The following is a 22,423-nucleotide window of genomic DNA, read 5'->3' on the forward strand; positions in this document are numbered from 1 at the left end:
AAAATGAAGGAGAGACATGACAAGACCTCGCAGATAAGGAATTTCAGTCCTCAGGACCGGGTGTTAGTATTGCTGCCCGTTCCAGGTCAGCCCCTCCAGGCTAGATATTTCGGTCCTTATGCAGTGGAGGAGAGGGTGAATGAGACAGACTACGTGGTGACCACTCCCGACCGACGGAAAAAGCGACAGTTGTGTCATGTCAACCGACTGAAGAAATATCATGAGAGGGAACCGGTGGAAGACGTAGTTCCTGTCTCACCTGTCGTACCGGTGAAAATGGACGGAAACGCCGGTGTGAAGTTTGATAACTTGGATGACCAGGCCTGCCCCAAATTGACGAACACCGAAGTGTTGAGTCATTTGGATGAGAAGTTAGGTCATTTAACAAGGGAACAGCAAGGACAACTGTCCAGCCTAATGTTCGAATTTAAACATTTGTTCACAGATGTACCTGGTCGTACGGACTTAGTATATCATGATATCGAGGTGGGGGAGGCCACTCCAGTGAAACAACACCCCTATCGGATGAACCCGGTGAAGATGGAGTATCTTCGGAAGGAGATGCAATATATGTTGGACAATGACATCATCGAACCAAGCAACAGTGAATGTAGCTCCCCATGTGTGTTGGTTCCGAAACCCGATGGCAGCTTCCGGTGTTGTACAGATTTAAAACGGGTGAATGCAGTGACCAAGACCGACTCCTATCCGCTCCCGAGGATTGACGACTGTATTGATCGAATAGGCCCAGCTAAATTTGTTACCAAATTTGACTTGCTGAAAGGGTATTGGCAGATCCCTCTTACCGATAGAGCCAAAGAAATCTCAGCTTTGGTCACTCCGAATGGGTTATATCAGTACAAGGTCCTCCCTTTTGGGTTGAAGAACGGGCCGGCTACATTTCAACGACTGATTAATAGGCTCATTGCAGACCTGGAGGGGGTGGAGGCATATCTGGATGATGTAATCATCCACACCATGACCATGGAAGACCACATTAAGCAAATCCATGCATTTTTTCAGATGATGTCCGAGGCAGGTCTGACCATCAACTTAGCCAAGAGTGAGTTTGTAAGAGCACAGGTAGTGTTCCTCGGCCATGTAGTAGGGCAGGGTCAAGTACAACCAGTGACCGCCAAGGTAGAAGCTATCGATCGCTTCCAAGTCCCAAAGGGGAAGAAAGAGCTGATGAGATTCTTAGGTATGGCGGGGTGGTACCGGCGGTTCTGTAAGAATTTTTCGGATGTGGTAGCCCCTTTAACGAGTTTGTTGAGAAAGGAGACCCCATTCGTTTGGGATGGCAAATGTCAGGCGGCCTTTGCCCATGTCAAAGCGATACTAATGAGCTCTCCGGTCCTAACCGCTCCGGACTTTCAAGCACCTTTCAAGTTGGCCGTAGATGCAAGCGATGTGGGGGCTGGAGCGGTCTTGTTACAGGAAGATGAGGATGGGGTGGACCACCCCGTGTGCTACTACTCCAAAAAGTTCAATAAACATCAGGCAAATTATGCCACTGTGGAGAAAGAGACCCTGGCTCTCCTGCTAGGGCTTCAACATTATGAGGTGTATTTAGGAATCACGTCCTTTCCCATAAAGGTCTTTACGGATCACAACCCCTTAACCTTCATTCAAAGAATGAAAAATAAAAATCAGAGGTTGATGAGATGGAGTTTGGCTTTGCAGGGGTTCAACTTGGAAATTGAACATGTACGGGGCCGGGACAATGTCGTGGCGGACGCTTTGTCCAGATTGAGTTAATCTGGGGGGGGGGTTGAGTTATCTGGTTTGTTTATCCAAATTGGCCGGCAAAGAAAGTTTTCGCTGGGTCCAAACTTTCTTTCTTGAAGGGGGGGAGTGTTACATATTTATGTGAATGTATGTGAATTACCATTCACGTCTTTGCTTATCAATGTGTAGTAGATTAACGGTTGTTGTGGTTGGAGGGTCAGGAGCCCTTCTGAAAAAGAGACCGGAAACGGAAGTGGAAAAGACACGAGGAAGAAAAGCGACGAGGATTCTTCTTCCTCGCCCCGCTCCGACGAAAGGTGGGATTGATATTGAGCCGTGTGGAAAAGCGGCGTTCCCGAGCCCGTCTGGCGAGAGGAGTTACCGGGACGGATACCTGCCCGGTGGACGTCAAACTGTCGTGTGGCCGTGCACCGACCCAGCGTCTGGCACCGTTCGCGACACCGTCTAAAAAGACGCGTACGGGTCGCACGTTGGGGCCTAACACGCGTTGCAAGCGGCGTGGGGCTTTTGCTTGCTTTACCGTACCCGCTTCGCGTGGCCACGAGGGGCTGCAGCCGTGGTGCCTGGTACGATACCTGCCCGGTGGAAACACGTCCACCCGGGGTTCGTTCAACCGCCCGAGTGCGGCGACGCCGACCATCATCTTGGTCAGGAGGGGCCCAGAGACATTGTGAGGGACAGAGACCAAAAGGGGGTCGTGAGTACCAACGGGGACACACATATATAAGATGGCCATCTTAATCATATAGGGAATTGATTGTGGATTGGGAATTGTTGATGGTTGTTTGTTGTTGATTGCTCGGGGAATATATCCTTGATTGTATCATTGAAATTGTGTGATATCCTTACCCTTGAAATATATCATTGAACAGCAGTTTTCTCTTGGGTGGAATTCATAGGGATTGCGTTGCGAAAGCGCATATATAATACCACTTTCTGGCGAAGTTCCTCTCAGGGTCCGGGGGTCACCGAGACCAGGTAGTCACCGAGGGGACCACGTAACACGAGCGATAAAGTTATTGGAGCATGGAATGAAGGTATTGGAAAGGGTGTTGGAGAGGAGGATAAGGAAGAAAGTGAAGATCGACGAAATGCAGTTTGGATTTATGCCAGGAAGAGGAACGACAGATGCGCTTTTCATTGTGAGGCAGTTGCAGGAGAAGTACATGGATAAGAGGAAGAAGTTGTTTTTTGGGTTTGTTGATCTGGAGAAAGCATTCGATAGGGTTCCACGCAAAGTATTGACATGGGCATTGAGGAAGTTAGGAGTGGAGGAATGGTTGATCAGAGTAGTGATGGCAATGTACAAAAGAGCACGCACAGCTGTAAGGACGAAGGACGGGAACAGTGGTGAGTTTGAGGTGAAGGTGGGAGTGCATCAGGGGTCGGTACTAAGTCCACTACTATTTGTAGCTGTGATGGAGGTGCTGGCTCAGACCGTAAAGGAGGGTTTACCGTGGGAGTTGTTGTATGCAGATGATCTGGTGTTGATTGCGCAAAGTATGGATGGACTGAAGGAAAAGATGAACAAGTGGAAGGAATGTATGGAGACAAAAGGTCTGAAGGTGAATATCGGAAAGACAAAGGTGATGGCAAGTGGTAAAGCATGTGGTGAGGTGGAAAGAACTGGGAAGTGGCCGTGTGCTGTGTGTAGGAAGGGTGTCGGGGTGAACTCCATTCAATGTACAATGTGTGCTGAGTGGGTTCATCAAAAATGTAGTGGTCTGAGAGGGTCATTAACCAGTGTGGCAGCTACATTCAAATGTAAGGTGTGCACAGAGGGAGCTGCAGATGGAGGAAATGTTGAGTTGGATCTTGGAGACAGCGTGAAGCTGGAAGGTGTGAAAACATTTTGCTACCTCGGAGACATGCTGAATGGAGAAGGTGGATCAGACTCGGCAACGGTTGCTCGAGTGAGATGTGCATGGAAGAAGTTTCGGGAACTGAGTGGCATGCTGATGAGGAGGAGAGTGTCGCTGAAGCTGAAGGGAAAGGTGTATGCTGCATGTGTGAGAAGTGTTATGATTTATGGGAGCGAGACATGGGTAATGAACGTAGAGCAGCAACGAAGGCTGGAAAGGGTGGAAATGCGAATGGTTCGATGGATGTGCGGAGTATCGTTGAGAGAGAGGAAGACAAATGATGAATTGCGAAAGATGATGGGAATAGAGCCTGTGATTGATGCTGTGAAGAGGAACAGGTTGAGATGGTTTGGTCATGTGTTGAGGAAGGATGAAAGTGACTGGTTGAGAAGAGTGATGGAAATGAATGTAGAAGGAAGTAGAGGACGGGGAAGACCGAGAAAGACTTGGCTAAAGATGGTGTAAGGAGAAATGCGGGCAAGGGGGTTAACAAGGAGAGATGCAGAAAATAGGGCAAAATGGAGAAGATTGTCATGGGGACCGCAAGGCTAACCCCCGCTCTAGCAGGGAACATGGCCTTAAAATGCATTTTGTTGTTGTTGTTGTTTAGCACCGACCCCTGATGCATGCCCACCTTCACCTTTTGAGTTTAAATATGAATGAGGAAATTACGTGAGGGTTTCTACTTTCTAACAGTGTCATTAGTGGATTCGCCATTGACTGGGTGTAGAACCATTCAGACTGGGTACGTTTTTTGTGCAAGTCCTTCATGAACCGGCTGTTGTCCATGTCAAACGTTTGACTAAAGGTGGCAAAGGAATGTGGAATTTATTTGTTCATCATTTCCCATTCGCCGTTTTTTTGCCCAAACCATTCACAAACCGGCTGTCCATGTCTGACGTTCGACTAAAGGTGACACAGGAATGTGGAATTTATTGGTTCCATGGTTTAACATTCACCGTTTCCGTTTTGTTTGTTTGCTTTTGGCTTCCCAACCGTGCATAGCACGGGTACCTTGCTAGTTAGATATATATTAACAAGATATGAGATATACTGTATATTAACATATTTAAGAACGTTATCAAGTAGTATTGCCTTGTCGGGCCTTGTAATTAAAAATAATTAATATAGAGATTAAACATGTTGGAATTATACACACATCTCAACTACATGTGTAAAAGTCAAATTCAACATTAAATACTAACGTTTAATGCGTGTTTAACCCTTTGAGTACGGATGACATCCAGTGCCACAACCCGCGAAAAAGTTTTGTGTACGGATGATGTTACTACACGTCATCGACGACACCAATATATAGATCGTCAGTACGTGGTTGCATTCCTGTACCAAAATGCCAAATTAATCCCGTACCGGGGGTATTTTTATCAAAAAAAAATCCCGTACTTAAAGGGTTAAAGGAGAAATTACTTTGCATTTCATCTTTTAAAGTCCTTTATAGTCGAACCTTTATAGATCTTGTATACAAAAAAGGTCTGAAGGTGAATATCGGAAAAACAAAGGTGATGGCAAGTGGTAAAGCATGTGGTGAGGTGGAAAGAACTGGGAAATGGCCGTGTGATGTGTGCAGGAACGGTGTCGGAGTGAACTCCATTCAATGTACAATGTGCGCTGAGTGGGTTCATCAAAAATGTAGTGGTCTGAGAGGGTCATTAACCAGTGTGGCAGCTACATTCAAGTGTAAGGTGTGCACAGAGGGAGCTGCAGATTGAGGAAATGTTGAGTTGGATCTTGGAGACGGCGTGAAGCTGGAAGGTGTGAAAACATTTTGCTGCCTCGGAGACGTGCTGAATGGAGAAGGTGGATCAGACTCGGCAACAGTTGCTCGAGTGAGATGTGCATGGAAGAAGTTTTGGGAACTGAGTGGCGTGCTGACGAGGAGGGGAGTGTCGTTGAAGCTGAAGGGAAAGGTGTATGCTGCATGTGTTAGAAGTGTTTTGATTTATGGGAGCGAGACATGGGTAATGAACGTAGAGCAGCAACGAAGGCTGTAAAGGGTGGAAATGCGAATGGTTCGGTGGATGTGTGGAGTATTGTTGAGAGAGAGAGGAAGACAAATTATGAATTGCGAAAGATGATGGGAATAGAGCCTGTGATGGATGCTGTGAAGAGGAACAGTTTGAGATGGTTTGGTCTTGTGTTGAGGAAGGATGAAAGTGACTGGTTGAGAAGAGTGATGGAAATGAATGCAGAAGGAAGTAGTGGTAAAACTGGGAACTGGGTTGTACAAAGTGTACAAGTTGGTTGCCAAGTTGGTCCAAGGTTGGTTGGTTGCCAAGTTGGTACAAGGTTGTTGCCTGGTGTTGGCTTAGCGGTGAGGGTGCCGGCTTGGGATCCTAGGATCCTGGGTTCGAATCCCGGTCGATCACTGAATTAACGCCAGGGGGTTGACTCAGCCTGTCATCCTTCCGAGGTCGGCAAATTGAGTACCAGCTTGCTGGGATGAATGATCCCGGTGTGTACCCTGGTTTAGAATAGGTACACCGTATCCCTGCGCATTGTAAGAGCGTGACCAAGGGTTGGTGTCAGGAAGGGCATCCGTCCATAAAAACATTGCCTCAAACAGGGAACCATGATTGTCATGGGGCCCGCTAGGCTAACCCCCGCTCTAGCGGGGAAAATGGCCTTAAAACGATCATTCATTCATTCATTCAAGGAAGTAGAGGACGGGGAAGACCGAGAAAGACTTGGCTAAAGATGGTCGAAGAGGAAATGCGGGCAAGGGGGTTAACAAGGGGAGATGCAGAAAATAGGGTAAAATGGGGAAGATTGTCATGGGGACCGCAAGGCTAACCCCCACTCTTGCAGGGGAAATGGCCTTAAAATGCCTGTTGTTGTTGTTGTTGTTGTTGTTGTATACAAAAAAACCTTTGTAGTATATGTACAGTCACGTGAAAAAGTAAGTACACCCCATGTAAAGTTTTGACTTTTTCAACATATTTCAACATACAGCTATTTGATCTTCATTTCAACAATATTGATAGATAAAGGTGATATAATATAACAAATATCATGAAACATTTACATTTTGTAGTCCATTGTATAATTTAAATAAACATAAATGCAAATTTCGCATGTGGAAAAAGTAAGTACACCCTTGGCTCTAATAGGTGGTATTGCCCCCTTTGGCAGAAACAACCTCAAGTAGGCGTTTCTTATAACTGTCTACCAGTCTCTGTCATCGACTGGGAGAAATATTTGCCCACTCCTCCATGCAGAATTCTATCAGCTGTGCGATGTTTGAGGGGTTTCTTGCATGCACAGCTCGTTTCAAATCCCCCCACAACATCTCGATGGGATTTAGATCCGGGCTTTGACTTGGCCATTCCAGAACCCTCCATTTCTTTCTTTTCAGCCATTCCTTGGTGGATTTACTGGTCTGTTTAGGGTCATTGTCATGTTGCAAGGTCCACCTTCGGCTGAGCTTCAACCTCCGACAGATGGCCTCACATTATCCTCAAGCACCCTCTGGTACAATGAAGAATTCATTGTGGATTCTTTGATGGTGAGCTGCCCAGGCCCTGATGCAGCAAAGCTGCCCCAAACCATAATATTCCCACCACCATGCTTTACAGTTGGTATCAGGTTCTTGTGGTCAAATGCTGTCTTTGGTTTTCGCCAAACATGTCTTCTGGTACTGTGGCCAAATAGCTCTACCTTTGACTCATCTGTCCAGAGCACACATTGTTCCAGAAGTGCTGGCCTTTGCCTCGGTGTTCATTGGCAAACTTTAGTCTTGCCCTGATGTTCTTTCTGGACAGCAAAGGTTTCCGCCTGGCACACCTCCCATGTCGATCAAATTTGTGCAGCCTCCTTCTAATGGTAGGCTCGTGCACTTTGGCATCAACGGTAGCAAGAGCTACCTGTTGGTCCCATGATGACATTCTGGGGTTCTTAGAGACTTCTTTCAGCATCTTGCCGTCTGCTCTCGGGCTGAACTTACTGGGGCGGCCTGGCCTGAACAAGTTGGCAGTTGTTTGGAATCTTCTCCACTTGTAGATGATCTTCCGGACAGTCGAATGATTGATTTCAAATTGTTTGGAGATCTTTTTAAATCCCTTCCCAGACTCGTAGGCATCTATAACCTTCTTTCTGAAGGCCTCAGAGAGCTCTTTTGATCTAGGCATGGTGACGCCGCACACTTCAACCACAAAGAGCAAACCAAACTAAATGTCTGAGGTTTAAATAAGACAGGTTCCTCCAAGATCCTCTCTAACGATGTTCTAATCATTTGCACCTGAGCTGGTGCACCTGATTCTAATTTTAGGTATTTGAAGTAGTGATAAATGTCGGGGTGTACTTACTTTTTCCACATGCGAAATTTGCATTTATGTTTATTTAAATTATACAATGGACTACAAAATGTAAATGTTTCATGATATTTGTTATATTATGTCACCTTTATCTGTCAATATTGTTGAGATGAAGATCAAATAGCTGTATGTTGAAATATGTTGAAAAAGTCAAAACTTTACATGGGGTGTACTTACTTTTTCATGTGATTGTATCTCTATATATATATTATATTACCCCACCTATTGCTGGAACTATATATACTAGGGCATGCCCGTACTATATCTATATCTAAAATTATATCCCCCCCCTCTATTTACATGAAATGGTTTGGTCCAAAGCGAACGGCTTGCGGAGTTTGGTAAAGAAATCGCCATAGCGTGCACAAACGCGCAGGAAAGCGAAAGAATCGCAAATTAGTTTTAATTAGTTTTAAAACATAGTTTAACGCCAACATAGCGGCAACATAGTTTGCCAACGTGAAATAAATGAATACGCTCTCAAATGTGCCGTCCGAGGCAGAGTCTGTTCGCCACGTTCGGCACACGTGATAACTCGCTGCTCTCTGATTGGTTGAATCGTTTTTTGGACATAGCTCGGTAACTACTTGTCCGATTAATATGAAACCTTGAAAAGGCACATCCTCGGGTCCCCAGCAATATACCTGGCAAGTTTCAAGTATATCGGACCCGTGGTTGTCGAGAAACAGCGGTCACAGACAAACACACAGACATACACACATACACACACACACACACACACACACACACACACACACACACACAGAGATTACTGGAATTATAGATAGATAACCCCACCAACATAACAATATCAGAATATATATATATATATATATATATATATATATATATATATATATATATATATATATATATATATATATATATATATATATATATATAATATACACACACAAACACACACAATATATAATATACACACACACACATATACACACATATACATATTGTTATGTTGGTGGGGTTGGCGGTGATTACCTTAGACCAGGTAGTTTTGTATAGGTAGGTGCTCCGAATGTCGTGTAGGAACCACCATGTAATCAGTACTTGTTGAGCCCGGATGTCGGATTAACGTGTATCTTCGTCCCCATTACGAGGAATGGGGCATGTTAACTAGGTATAGGGATTATGTTAATTCCCCTGTTCGTCAAACCTCAGTAATTTACGTCCTTTGTCTCTTTTGGCACCGCACCGTAGACACTAGTAGGAATCGCCAATAGATTGCACAAAATAATAACAATAAAACCAACCGGAAGCCAGTTCTGAACACTGCCGATGGACACCACCATCTACATCGCCACACATAGCTCGTGCAGGCTGAGGACATGCCCCGAGGAGCCGTGATTGGCCAGGGCGGAGCAAGAAGGCACCTACCGATTGGAGGAGGAGCAAAAAGCATCACACCATTGGCAAGGCACGACACGACGTCAGAAGGTGGACTGCGCGCTGATTAGTGGAGAGCTGAGCCTGTGGGGTTGGGCTGCACCAATTGGAGGCGAAGCGCCGATGTGACGACCCGACGTTAAAAGAACTCTCGGACCGACATTTTCTCTCTTGCCTTTTGCCCTCGACGACCTCTTGCTCCCTTGCTTATTCTCCCTCGCGCTCTTGTGCTTGGACCGACCATGTCAAAGACGCCACCAGGAGATGCGCAGAGGTAACAGGAAGAGCCGCAGCCCAGGAACTGCCGTTCTCCATGCGGACGACGCGTGGACGGGCGCAGCTTGCCGCTGCAGCGTGGCGGGACGCCCGACGAGGCCTAGCAGGGTGCGAACAAGCGGCCTGCGGCCTTCCTTCCCGCCAAGCACAGAGCCGCGTACGGACGGCGCGCTTGGGGCCGACACCCTTCCTGACGAGATACACCAGCCAATCTGAGCTAAGTTGATTAAATAATCACACCATTATTTTCCAACGTTATTTTATCCCTTTGTCTGTGTTGTCTGGTGTGGAGGATCCCGTTTAGGAATTTAGTTTTACCGTCGCGTTTTTTGTTATCGGCTTTCCGTTTTAAATAAACCTGTTATTTTTGTACATTTATCAACCGGGTTTTTGTTTGAGTTATTTTTTGCAGGTTGAAGACTGCCCTGCAGGATCGCCAAGGTAAGCGCTTCAGCTTCCTCCCCTCCTGGTTTTTTTTTTTTTGTTGTTGTATACAATTTCGAGGCTCATGAAAGAGCGAACATTAATCACACAAAAAGTCAAACCGACACAACCGACACATAAAACACAAAATAACGGGAGCGGTAGACAAGATGGGGAGAGAGGGGGAAGGACACAAACGCAACATTTGAGAGCAGGGACATCAAGAGAACTGGGAGGGAGAGGGCTTGGGGGGAGGTGGGAGAGGTATAAAACATATGGACACTGCAAGGACTTCCAGGAAAGAAGTTTGAATTTCGAAAAAAGTGTATCTGGGGTGAATTAGCGGGGGTAGAAAAGATCAAGGTTTTGGATGGGGGAAGATAAGAGATGGTGGTGAACAGCTGTTTTAAAGACCTGGAGGGTGGAGTGGGATTGAAGAGAGTGAGGGAGTTTGTTCCAGAGGTGGGAGAAAAGAGTAGTGAAGGTGAGCAGAGAGCCTAGATTTTGGCAGTTTAACCATAAGAAGTTTAACCACCTTGGTGTTGGGCTCGCGGCTAGGGTGCCGGCTTAGGATCCTAGGATCCTGGGTTCGAATCCCAGTCGATCGCTGAATTAACGCCAGGGGGGTTGACTCAGCCTGTCATCCTTCCGAGGTCGGCTAATTGAGTACCAGTTCACTGGTAATTCCCTGTTTGTCGTTAAAGGCGGCAAAAAGGGTTGGCGTCAGGAAGGGCATCCGGCCGTAAAACATTGCTTCAAAAAGGGGACCAAAAAACAACAACCACGGTTCCCGAAAAAGGCCAATCCCCGCTTTGCGGGGAAAAATTGCCTCTAAAGGTGGTTTATAACCATAAGAGGGTTGCTGGCAGATCTTGTGCGACCTGTAGGAATATTTGGGGGACAGAACACAGACTGGGCTAGGGGAGCAAGGCCGGAGAGTAGAATGTGTAGAATGTCCAGAGTAGAATGACCTGGTCTGAATCCAAATTGATGATCGGAGATGAAGCCATTGGAGAAGAGGAAGGATTTGATATCCGAAGCAATGATGGATTCCATGACTTTCCTGATTATTGGGAGCAGGCTGATTGGTCTGTAGTTGCAAGGATCTGTTTTTTCACCTTTTTTGTGTAAAGCGGTAATGTTTTTCTGATTTCCAAGATGCTGGCAGATGACCTGGAGCAAAAGAGAGGGTGAAAAGAACAGAGAGAGGGTGAGATATAGCGGCAGAGCAGGATTTACGACCCGTGGGCTGATGCCGTCTCGTCCAGTTGCAGAATCAGAGTCGAGGTTTGACAAAAACTTTTCCACCTTGTCAGGAGAGAAGGACACAGAGTGCAGGAGCAGTTGTTCTTCCCCCAAATGGATAAAAATTCGCATTTGATCAGTCGCCTCCGAGTTAAAGCTTGCTGTTGGCCATTCGTGATCCCTGTGGTGTTCACCCGGGGAATCATATGACAATATGTATATTGTATATATATATATATAGCAAATATATATACAAATTACATACCGCTTCGACCTGTTATCCTGGAAACTGGTGGAGTACTTCCATCCCGGTGTGCCCGTACCCGTACCTTCGTACAATGTTTTTGCCTTCGCTTTTTCTGTACATCATGGGGCGGCAGATAATTTATCTGGTCACGGGTCCTTGAGCTGCTCAGTCTGGGTGTGATACCCAGAATTGGATTGGATGTTATCTTTTAAAATGCCATTCTGGTGCAGATCCAGTAATGGTTCCTGCAATTTGGGGCACTCCTTCAGACGGGCTCGTAAAACGGGCTTTCTCCTATGTATTGAGGTTGTGGATCCCTTTCAAAAAGAGTCGGCATTGAGTGCAGGGGCCCTGACCGAATTCCCCACTTGGGGTTTACTCTACAATTAACATGCGGAAAAGGCAAGATGGTCCAAAGGGTCTTTCCCTGCACTTTCTTGACCTTGTGATACCTTTTTAATACATCATCCTTTCATTACCTCTGCCACCAAAGGTAGATGGAGGTTATGTTTTTACCCGTCTGTTTGTCTGTCCGTTTGTTTGTTTGTTTGTTTGTTTGTTTGTGAACAAAATATCGGATCCGGCTACGAGAATTTTTAAAGTGATTCTTCACCATTGGGAGATAGGGCCAAAAACGATGCATAGCAGAACCATCTTTCGAGGCCATTTTTCCCCACAGAGTGGGGGTTGGCCTTTTTTGGGCACCGTGGTCCTCTTTTTGAAGCGATGTTTTATGGCCGGATGTCCTTCCTGCCGCCAACCATGTTAGTCGCCTCTTGCAACACGCAGGGAATTACCAGTGAGCTGGTACTCAATTTGCCGACCTCAGAAGGATGGCAGACTGAGTCAACCCCCCTGGTGTTAATTCAGCGAGCAACCGGTATTTGAACCCAGGATCCTAGGATCCCAAGCCGGCACCCTAACCACTAAGCCAACACCAGGATACATAGCAGGATATCTCAAAATGTTGTGGATGGGTTTGGACGAAACTGGGTGGACCGGTTGGGTGTCTCACGAGTACAAATAGATTCGATTTTGGTGAAGATCTGAATATGGATTCGGATATGAGAATTATTTAATTTTTTAAGTGGTTCTTATACCATTGAGTGATATGGCCAACCAGCCGGAGGTATGCTCTCTCCTGAGTGCCGTTCTAGTTACCTCTGCCACCGAAGGTGGATGGAGGTTGTTTTCACCCCTGTCTGTCTGTCTATAAACAAGATATCTCAAAAAGTTGTGGACGGATTCGGACGAAATTTGGCGGAGATGTAGCGTATATGACAAGGACGAGTTGATTAAACTTTGGTGAAGATTCGAATCCGGATCAGAGAATTTTTAAATGATTCTTCACCATTGAGTGATAGGGCTAAAACCGATATATAGCACGATATCTCAAAAAGTTATGGATGGATTTGGACGAAGCTTGGTGGACAGGTTATGTGTGTGACAAGACCGAATCGATTCAATTTTGGTCAAGAACCGAATATGGATTCGGATACGGGAGTTATTTAATTTTTTAAGTGATTCTTCACCATTGAGAGATCTGGCGAAAAGCGATATATAACATGATATTTGAAAAAGTTGTGGATGAGTTATGACTAAACCTGTGAAGTGCTTCTTGTATCCGTTGCACATGCTGTGTAGGTCACCATGCTTATGAGCATTCTTTTGGAAGATTGCTTTCTTTAATCCTCATCCTCATTTATAGAGTTCAATAACCTGGGTGAAGCAAAATGATGGAAGTGTTGACGCCACCCCACGTGTATTCCCCACAGGTTATAAATGCCGGTACAAGGTGCGTACAGGTGACAAACGGGATGGCTGCGCCATTTGCTTCAAGCGGTCCCGCTTCGACCTGTTATCCTGGAAACCGGTGGAGTACTTCCATCCCGGTGTGCCCGTGCTCAACAGAGACAATGTTGGTGGCATCGTGATGCTGCGTCCACTTGGAGTACCTGAAGGAAACAAGCTTGTCGACCTCCAGTTCTGCGTGGCCAACACGCATTTGTTATACAATCCCAGAAGAGGGGACGTTAAGGTGACTTAGTCAGTTCTTCCTCACGGTCTTCTTTTTTTTAAATTTGCTATGTTTTAGGTTACTGTTCCTTTCATTTGTGCGTGCTTGCACTTTTCTTATTTTCATCATTTCTCTTTTTTGTTTCAATATGGCAATAATTTTTTAACACTGTACTCGTCAATTTTATGTTTTAATTTAAGTGTGTACCTGTCCTTGACTGAAATCCGATATAAATACCTGTTGTGCAGCTGGCACAGCTGGCTGTGCTTCTTGCCGAGATAGACCGGACGTCACGCCAGGAAAATTCTCAATGCCCGGTGCTGCTTTGTGGAGATTTCAACAGCGTGCCAGGCTCACCACTGTACCGCTTCATCCGCGACGGCTCTCTCTACTACCGACAGATGCCAATCTGGCAGGTCTGGTGCTGTTAGGAGTCTGGGGATGAACATGACCTGTGGAAATATGGATGTTGTAACTGGAGATGAAATTTGCTTAAGTGCTAGCCTCTCTGCTTGGATAACCATATGTTTAGGGGTGTCATGGAAAAAAAAACTCGGAACGCCGATAAACGTGCAGTGCTTCTTCCTTTTGGAAAAAATCTGGTCAGCCTCAGTACTGAGGGCCCACACTTTTTGTGTGGTGCAGCATAGTCTAGATGAGATTGAGTGATGTAAAATGTGGTGCTACTTCACGGTGCAGGTATCTGGACAGGAGGAGTTGCGCGGTGTAAATTGGAATGTTTTGGAGGCCCCGCTCTGGCCGAGATCAGTGGGGATCTCGCCATGCTGTCGCTACCACGAAAGGTCTCCCCCTAGAGACAAAGAGCAAGCGAATGAAGGTTTGTCAATCGCACAATAACTCTTCGTATAATATTTATTTCACGTGGTAGACTCCAGCAAGATACTGATATATTTATTTCTATTTGTCATCATCTATGCTTGTTAAACTTGATTAAGTCCATGGCCAGACGTAGGCATATAAAGATGGAAATAATGGTGATAGTTCGTCGAAAGGTTAAATGTAAAAAAACTAATGGAGGAAAACAAAATAAAATTTAATGAAAATATAAGATTGTTTCAATTTGATTGCCTTTTTAGGTTTACTTTTCCGATCACCATTGTATTTTTCGTTACTTTGTTATTGTTTCGGAACAAATTTTCTGCAAAAAAAAAGAAGAAGTAATCTCATAAATATTTTCAAGTGTTCGTTATGCTTTCACAGTCGAACCGTAGCACCGAGAGGCCCCAAATTCTGGGTGTAGGTACTTCAGAATGTGGGCAAGGTATTAAACTACCACACGTTGGCCTTGGTGTCTGCTTTGAGGCCACCAAAGGCTGCTATAAAGTGTATATTGGGATGTGGGTTCAGGTAGTGCTGCCGCCACCTCACAGGCAGAAGAGGTCAATAACTCCACAACTTTTCAATGTCCAACATGTCCCGAAACTACTGCTGGGAAAAGCCGGGCCGGGCAACGGTGGGTATTCCCTCTCCATCCCCCGCAATGGGGGGTATTCCCTCTCCACCCCCGGGCGGCGCCAGATAATCCTTGCTATTCCGTCGTAAGCAAGACTTGACGAACACATAGAGAAATAAACACGAAAGAAAAAATCAGAAATAACAAATAAACAAGAAAAAATAAATAAACATAAACCTCAAGGTCATCTGCCATCTGCTTGGAAATCAGCCAACATCACCGCTTTACACAAACAAGTACAAAAAGTTTTAATTAAAACAAAAGCTGCGTCGATGTTACACAATGCCTAGATGCAGCTGTGCCTATAACGTCGATGTTATAGGCACAGGACATTCCTATTGATTCGATTACTTCATGTTATTTTTGTGCAAAGTGAAAATATATCTCGGCAATTTCCTGTGTGTGGCGACGAATTTTTAATATATCTCGGCATTTTCCCGTCTGTTATTTCAGGCGGTGTATGACTGACCATGCCGCGATTTTAAAATATATATATCTCGGCAATTTCCCGTATGTGGCGACACGTGAACGAAGCTATGCTCCTCTCTCCACATTATTGTGACGACGTATAAATTAAATATTTCATCGTGACGATTGTCATCAAATGGACGAATTTTTAATATATCTCGGCATTTTCCCGTCTGTTATTTCGGGCGGTGTATGACTGACCATGCCGCGATTTAAACAAAATATATATATCTCGGCATTTTCCCGTCTGTTATTTCGGGCGGTGTATGACTGACCATGCCGCGATTTAAAAAAAAAAAATCTCAATGGACTTGAAGTTACAGGCCTTTGAGAATTCATTTCGTTCTATAAAGGGCAACTTTCATCGGATTTTCTTCCCGTTTTTTTTCAACCGAGTCTAAAACTATGTTAGCGACTGTGAAAAATGAAATGATATATCGAATTTGATTTGAAATAAAACTGTGTGAGAGAGGAAGACACCACGGGCCTACAAAACAGGCCTCAAAGCTATGCGAGTTAATAAAATGGTGGATATTTGTTTATATGAAGCCTCTCCCAAAATGGGTGGAGCTATGGTTCCCAGAATGGGTGGAGCTTTGAAGTTTTGTCTTCTCTGCAAGAACAAGAACAAGAAGAACAAGAAGAACAACAACAACAGCAGAGGGCACTCTATTAGCAGCGTCTGCGACGCGGCTAAAAAGGTGCAAAAACAGATCCTAGCAACTACAGACCAATCAGCCTTCTCCCAATTATCAGCAAAGTCATGGAATCCATCATTGCTTCGGATATGAAATCTTTCCTCTTCTCCAATGGCTTGATCTCTGATCATCAATTTGGTTTCAGACCTGGTCACTCTACTCTGGACATGCTGCTTCTGCTGTCTCAACAATGGATGGAGGTCCTCAATGCCAAACAGGAAATTAGAGCTGTCTCCCTCGGCATATCACGTGCCTTCGATACGGTCTGGCACCCCCCTCTGCTCACCAAACTCTCCTCCTTTGGTATCCATGGAAATCTACACGCATGGCTGGTGGACCTCCTCTCTAGTCGTAGTCAACGTGTGGCCCTGAATGGGTTTCTCTCATCTCCTCTTCCTGTTCAGGCTGGAGTTCCCCAAGGCAGTGTTCTGGGCCCTGTGCTTTTTCTGGTCTTCATCAATGATCTCTCCGACTCTCTTGAAAATCCTCTCTATCTCTTTGCTGATGACTCCACTCTCTGTCGCTCCGCTCCTCATTCCTCAGATCGACAGTCTGCAGCCTCCTCACTCTCTGCAGACCTGGACAAAATCACTGACTGGGCAAACAAGTGGAACATGTCTTTCAATCCTGACAAATCTCACACTCTTACGATGTCTCTCCGAAAAGACCGACTGGACAACCCTCCCATCCACTTTCTGAATAATCCTCTCCAAGAAGTTCTGTCACTCAAGCTTTTGGGTCTCACTATCTGCCATGATCTTTCCTGGGAAAACCACATTTCAAATCTGGCCTCCAAAGCCAGTCGCCGACTGGGCATCCTCCGTCGTGCGAAGTCCTTCCTTGGCACACCTGAGCTCCTCACCACATACAAGGCTTTCATCTGCAGCTCAATGGAATACTGCTCTCCCCTCTGGGCTGGTGCTCCTGCCTCACACCTGGCTCGTCTTCACGCTGTTGAAACCAAAGCGTTCAGAATCATGGGAATCTCCCGTGATGAAGCTACCTCCGAGGGCCTTTCACTTCCTCACCGCAGGCAGGTTGGTTGTCTTTCTGTCTTCTACCGACTCATCTCCGGCCTTGCTCCTCCAGCTCTCTCTGGGCTCTGTCCCCCAAATATTCCTACAGGTCGCACAAGATCTGCCTACAACCCTCTTATGGTTAAACTGCCAAAATCAAGACTCTCTGCTCACCTTCACTCCTCCATTCCTCTTTTCTCCCGCCTCGGGAACAAACTCCCTCACTCTCTTCAATCCCACTCTTCCCTCCAGGTCTTTAAAACAGCCGTTCACCACCATCTCTTATATTCCCCCATCCAAAACCTTGGTCTTTTCTACCCCCTCTAATTTCACCCCAAATCCACTTTTTTGAAATACCAACTTATTTCCCGGAAGTCCTTGGTGTCCTTGTGTTTATACTTCTCCCACCCCTCCCCCCCCCCCCGCCCTTCCCACGCCACCTCCCCCCAAGCCCTCTCCCTCCCACACATTCCCGATATCCCTTCTCTCAAATGTTGTGTTTATGTGCTTCCCCTTCTCTCCCCATCTTGTCTACCGCTCCCCTTTTTATATATTTTGTTTGTCTGTTTGATTTGTTTGTGTGATAAATGTTAGCTCTGTCACGAGCCTCGATTATGTATACAAAAAAAAAAAAAAACATTTCCTATCCGAGCTGCCATTTTCTGTAGGCCTTGCTAGTCCATCGTAAGCAAGACTTGACTAACACATAGATAAATCTCATTTCCCATCGGAGCTGCCATTTTCGATCCGATTATGAACTTATAAAGAGACCTGTGGGATGTGTAACAGTTGGGAGGATCTGATCTTCAGAAGACTTGCTGAGACGTAAAGGTTAAAGACTCTTGTTAGCTGTATTTGTCTACCGTCTGCTTCCGTTCTGTCGGATTGTGATGAGGCAGTGTTAGGGACACACAGGCTGTGTGCATACGTGGTTAGTGGAAACTTTCATGGATGCTAAGGAAACTCTCAATGCAGACAGATCGTTGGGATTACATAATTGGGATGGAAGGTGTTTGTTAATTTATTTATCTCTGTTCTGTTCACAGATGGTCAAGATCACAGCTTTCCGTGATACGTTGGTCCTTTATAATCTTAATTGCCTCGAAATTTAAAAATATCCCACCTTATGGACATATTATGTTGCAATTGGACAAACACTTTTTTAGTGGACGCAATTGATTGCTACTCCTATTTTGGTCTTCTCCATTTTGCAGAACTCCATCCAATGTCTCTATGTTGACGCTTGGGTGTACAAGTCCGGCAAGCGTAAATGACAGGCTGTTTACAAATACTGTAAACCCATTGAATCATGAATACCTTCGTCTTCAAAATCCGTTGTGGGTTCTCTCCCTCCCTCCCTCTCTCTCTCTTTAAGATAACCTGTCATCATTGCGAAGATGACAGGTTACCTTAAAAAGTTGTGGAGAAATTTGGATGATATTTGGTGGACAGGTTGGGTGTGTGATAAGGATGAATTGATTAAATTTTGGTGACTATCTGGATTTGGATCCGGCTACTAGAATTTTAAAGTGATTCTTCACCATTGAGAGATGGGGCCAAAGACGATATATAGCATGATATCTCAAAATGTTGTGGACGGATTATGACAAAACAAGGTGGATGGATTATGACAAAATAAGGTGGATGGGTTGGTTATATGACAAGAACAAACCGATTAGTTTTTGTTTCAGGTCTGGATGCAGATCCAGCCTATCGGTGGGATACAAAACGTAAACTGTTCAGCCTGGCAGAGGTATGCGCTCTAGTGAGTGCTGTTGTGGTTTCACCTGTGGTTTTTGTCTGTCTGTTTGTTTGTTATGAGCAGGATATCTGAGAAAGTTATGGATGGATTTGGACGAAACTTGGTGGACAGTTTGGGTGTGTGACAAGGGCAAATTCTGAATATTTTTTCTCTCCTTTGGAATCGACTTCCACATCCTCTTCAATCTCAGTCTTCCCTCTTGGTCTTCAAGACAGCTGTTCACCACCATCTCAGATCGTCCCCAAACCAAAACCATGAAATATTCTACCCTCGTTAACTCCCCACCCCAACCCCCCAAATATCCCCCCTCCTAACCCTCCAGTTTTTCCTCCTTTGAGTTTACTTCTCCATGCATGTTTTGCATCCTGGTTTTGTCTGTTACATCCTGATCCGTTCGGTGTACTAACTCTTCCAAAAGCCTTGTCTATATGTACAAAAACAAAATCCCAGATCTGGATATGATAAATTTGAAGTGCTTCTTTACCATTGAGAGATAGGGCCAACAATGATATACCGTGGGACCCCGCTATTCGCGGGGGATACGTTCCTGGAAAATCCGCGAATAGCGAAACCGCGAATAGCAGGGCATTGTTTCAATGGAAAAAGGGGGGGATAGGTTCCCGAGTCGCGAAAATCCGCGAATAGAGAGGACCAAACCGCGAATGGCGAGGCAATATCCGCAAATGGTCAGGCAAATCCAGAGAATGTCGACGATAATCCACGAAGGTCGATGAAAATCCTGCGAATGTATGCCGCGGCATTGTTTCAATGGGGAAAAGGGCGATACATGCATGGCTGGTGAAAGATGGGTTTTAGAAATACCGTATGTCAAGCTAACGGCTCGTGAAATATTTTTTTGGCGCCCCTGAAAAACCGCGAATTCGAAGAACGCGGCCGCAAATGCAGAACACGGCTGCGAATAGAAAAAAAACAAAAAAAACACGAATTCAGGGGACACTTTTCCGCGAATGGAGAAACGCGTCACATTTATCACCCATGAATCCGCGAATAGTGGAACCAGGAATAGCGGGGTCCGACTGTATAGCATGACATCTCAACAGGGTGTGGATGGATTTTGATAAAACTTGGTAGATGAGGTAGGTAGGTGACAGAAACAATCCAATTCGATTTTGGTTAAGGTGCAGATCCGACCTATCAATGAGCTAGTAAAGGTAAACTGTTCAGCCTGGCATAGGTATGTACTCGTACTCTGCCAAGTGCCATTGTAGTTGTCATTGTTTTTGTAGAAATTCAATTAAAAATATTATCTCTTACTCTGACCTGCTATGAAACACCTTTGAACTTTGCAATTCATAGCTTTGACCTTTGAGGTGTCACACTCGTATTCTCTATTATTCCCATAAGGCCATACATTATTGGGATGATTTAAATATGACACTGCACAGCCATCACGAATGGGAATTGGGTACACTTGCACATAGTTTTGCTCCAAACAAAGATGTATGGTGTCTCCCCAGAGAGGGAGGCAAGGCAACGAACATTTGATGGTGACTCCTCCATACACACTTCTCCTGCTGAGACGAAGCAAGATTTCAATGAGCAACCTTCTCCACCCCAACGGCTGGCAGAAACCGAGGGATGCTCCATTCAAACCGGGTGGGTACCGTAATGACCCCAGATATTCGGAAGGATAGGGCCGAGATCGCACCTGATAATTTGTCATTCAGCCAATGGAAATTTACTCGCATCCTTTAGGAAACTCGATTTCAGCACCTTCAAGCGACGGCTGTTCCTTATCTTACCCCAGGGAGGAAAACTTTCCGAACACCATCAGGCATGGAATGTCCTTTCACTCCGTCTACTCACATTTCATCCAAGCGCAAGGGAAGGCCGAGGCGACAACCTGCCACTCGAAAACCGGCGTCACCGTCGACTACATTTTCTATTCAAACCCAACCATCGTTTCTTCTCCAGGCACTGTTCCACTGCAATATCTTCAATAAGTTGATTCTTAATGACACCTGCACAATCTGTTTGATGAATTGTGCAGATGGTATACAGATAACTAAGATGGTGTTTTGGTTTGATTTGTAAAGCAGAGTTTCACTCTGTTTCTTAAGCTTTGTTTAAAAATGGCACTTCCTCTTTGATCCCAACTCACCCAGCAGGAAAAGAGTTGACAGGTGTGCAGTTGCGCTTGCTGGAGCGACTTGCGTTGCTCAGTGTTACGGACCTTTGGAACGAGAACAGGTTGCCGAATGAGGTGGCCTCTTCCGACCACCTTCCTCTTCTGGCTAAGTTCCGTCTGGAATGGTAGTTACAGATTCTATCGATTTCCTTCCCTATTCACCACCCCCTACCTATCCCGTACCCACTCCTTAAATCTTTGTAAAGACTAAAGATTTGTACATATAATGAAATAACTGCCTGCCCACCTTGGCCCAGCACATTAAGTCCCTAACAATGGAAAAATTTACATCTATCTTTACTATATTTATTTATTATAACAAGATATTTGGCAACGAGTGATGCATCAATGGGAATGGTGCAAAATTGTTTGTTTTGCCTCCCAATGAGCCCCCTGCGCACCCCGCCACATCGTTAAGATGACACGTCGACTGAATACACAAGCAGTGTCCACGGTATCTTTGTTTATTTGCATACAAAGACTGAAATTTCACTTCACAATGAACAGTAAACTGTAAGAAAAGCACCGACCATTCTGCCATGGAGGAAATAAACAAGTTTACTTTCTTTTAAAAATAGAAATAAAAAAAATCGTTTCAATTGTGTTAAGCTTTGAGGTGACTGTTGACAAACCTATGATGATATTCAAACATTTTGTTACCATTTAAGGGCTGATCAGAGAACGGTCTAGATCGGTAACAGGGTGTGAACGAGCGATCTGATGTCCAGTTGCATGGTACAGCATGATGCTTCCATTTGCATTCTGACCATTCTTCAATGAGAATATTAACCTCCGCCAGCAAAGGTGGACGGAGTTTATGTTTTCATCCCTGTCTGTCTGTCTGTTTGTCTCTGAGCGGGATATCTCAAAAAGTTATTGACAAAACTTTCGACGAACTTCGACTTCGAAAACCCCTTCGACGAAACTTGATGGAGAGGTTGGGTGTGTGACACAAACAAAACGATTCGATTTTGGTGAAGATCCGAATCTGAATACTCGAGTTTTTAAAGTGATTCTTCACCATTGAGAGATAGGTTCAAAAACGATAGACAGGGTGATTTTTTTTTTTCAAGAACCTTATATAATTCCCATACACTGAAAACTATATCAATTAGGAACCTAATATTTTGCGTAAATGTAACCTAATGTTGCAGAAAGACGTGACATGATCCACACAATTGATAACCTTAAATGAAGTGCTGAAAGTGTCCCACCACCATTTTGCAGGCACAAATTCATTCTTCCCAGCATGCTCTCCAACAGAGTGTTGCATTTCTTGGGGAATATTGCTAATTGTGTCAC

The 22,423-nt window shown here is 45.1% G+C and overlaps 1 protein-coding gene across 7 annotated transcripts in view; it reads left to right on the plus strand.

The window, feature by feature from the left end:
• LOC137437617 (protein angel homolog 2) overlaps positions 1-22,423 on the plus strand; it is a 58,953-nt gene that overhangs the window by 17,303 nt on the left and 19,227 nt on the right. For 4 of the 7 annotated variants that reach the window (XM_078766094.1, XM_078766093.1, XM_078766098.1 and 1 more), the window contains 6 exons: positions 13,313-13,575; positions 13,803-13,970; positions 14,254-14,392; positions 20,451-20,589; positions 20,741-20,907; positions 21,102-21,246. In XM_078766094.1, coding sequence (XP_078622220.1) covers positions 13,313-13,575; positions 13,803-13,970; positions 14,254-14,392; positions 20,451-20,589; positions 20,741-20,907; positions 21,102-21,246 — 1,021 coding nt within the window. Of the gene's footprint in view, positions 1-13,312; positions 13,576-13,802; positions 13,971-14,253; positions 14,393-20,450; positions 20,590-20,740; positions 20,908-21,101; positions 21,721-22,423 lie in introns of those variants that run through there. The other 3 variants (XM_078766095.1, XM_078766096.1, XM_078766097.1) reach the window with 1 other exon arrangement.

This window comes from Myxine glutinosa, chromosome 12 (genome assembly GCF_964187855.1).
Source record: "Myxine glutinosa chromosome 12, kmMyxGlut1.1, whole genome shotgun sequence".
Lineage (NCBI taxonomy): Eukaryota > Metazoa > Chordata > Myxini > Myxiniformes > Myxinidae > Myxine > Myxine glutinosa.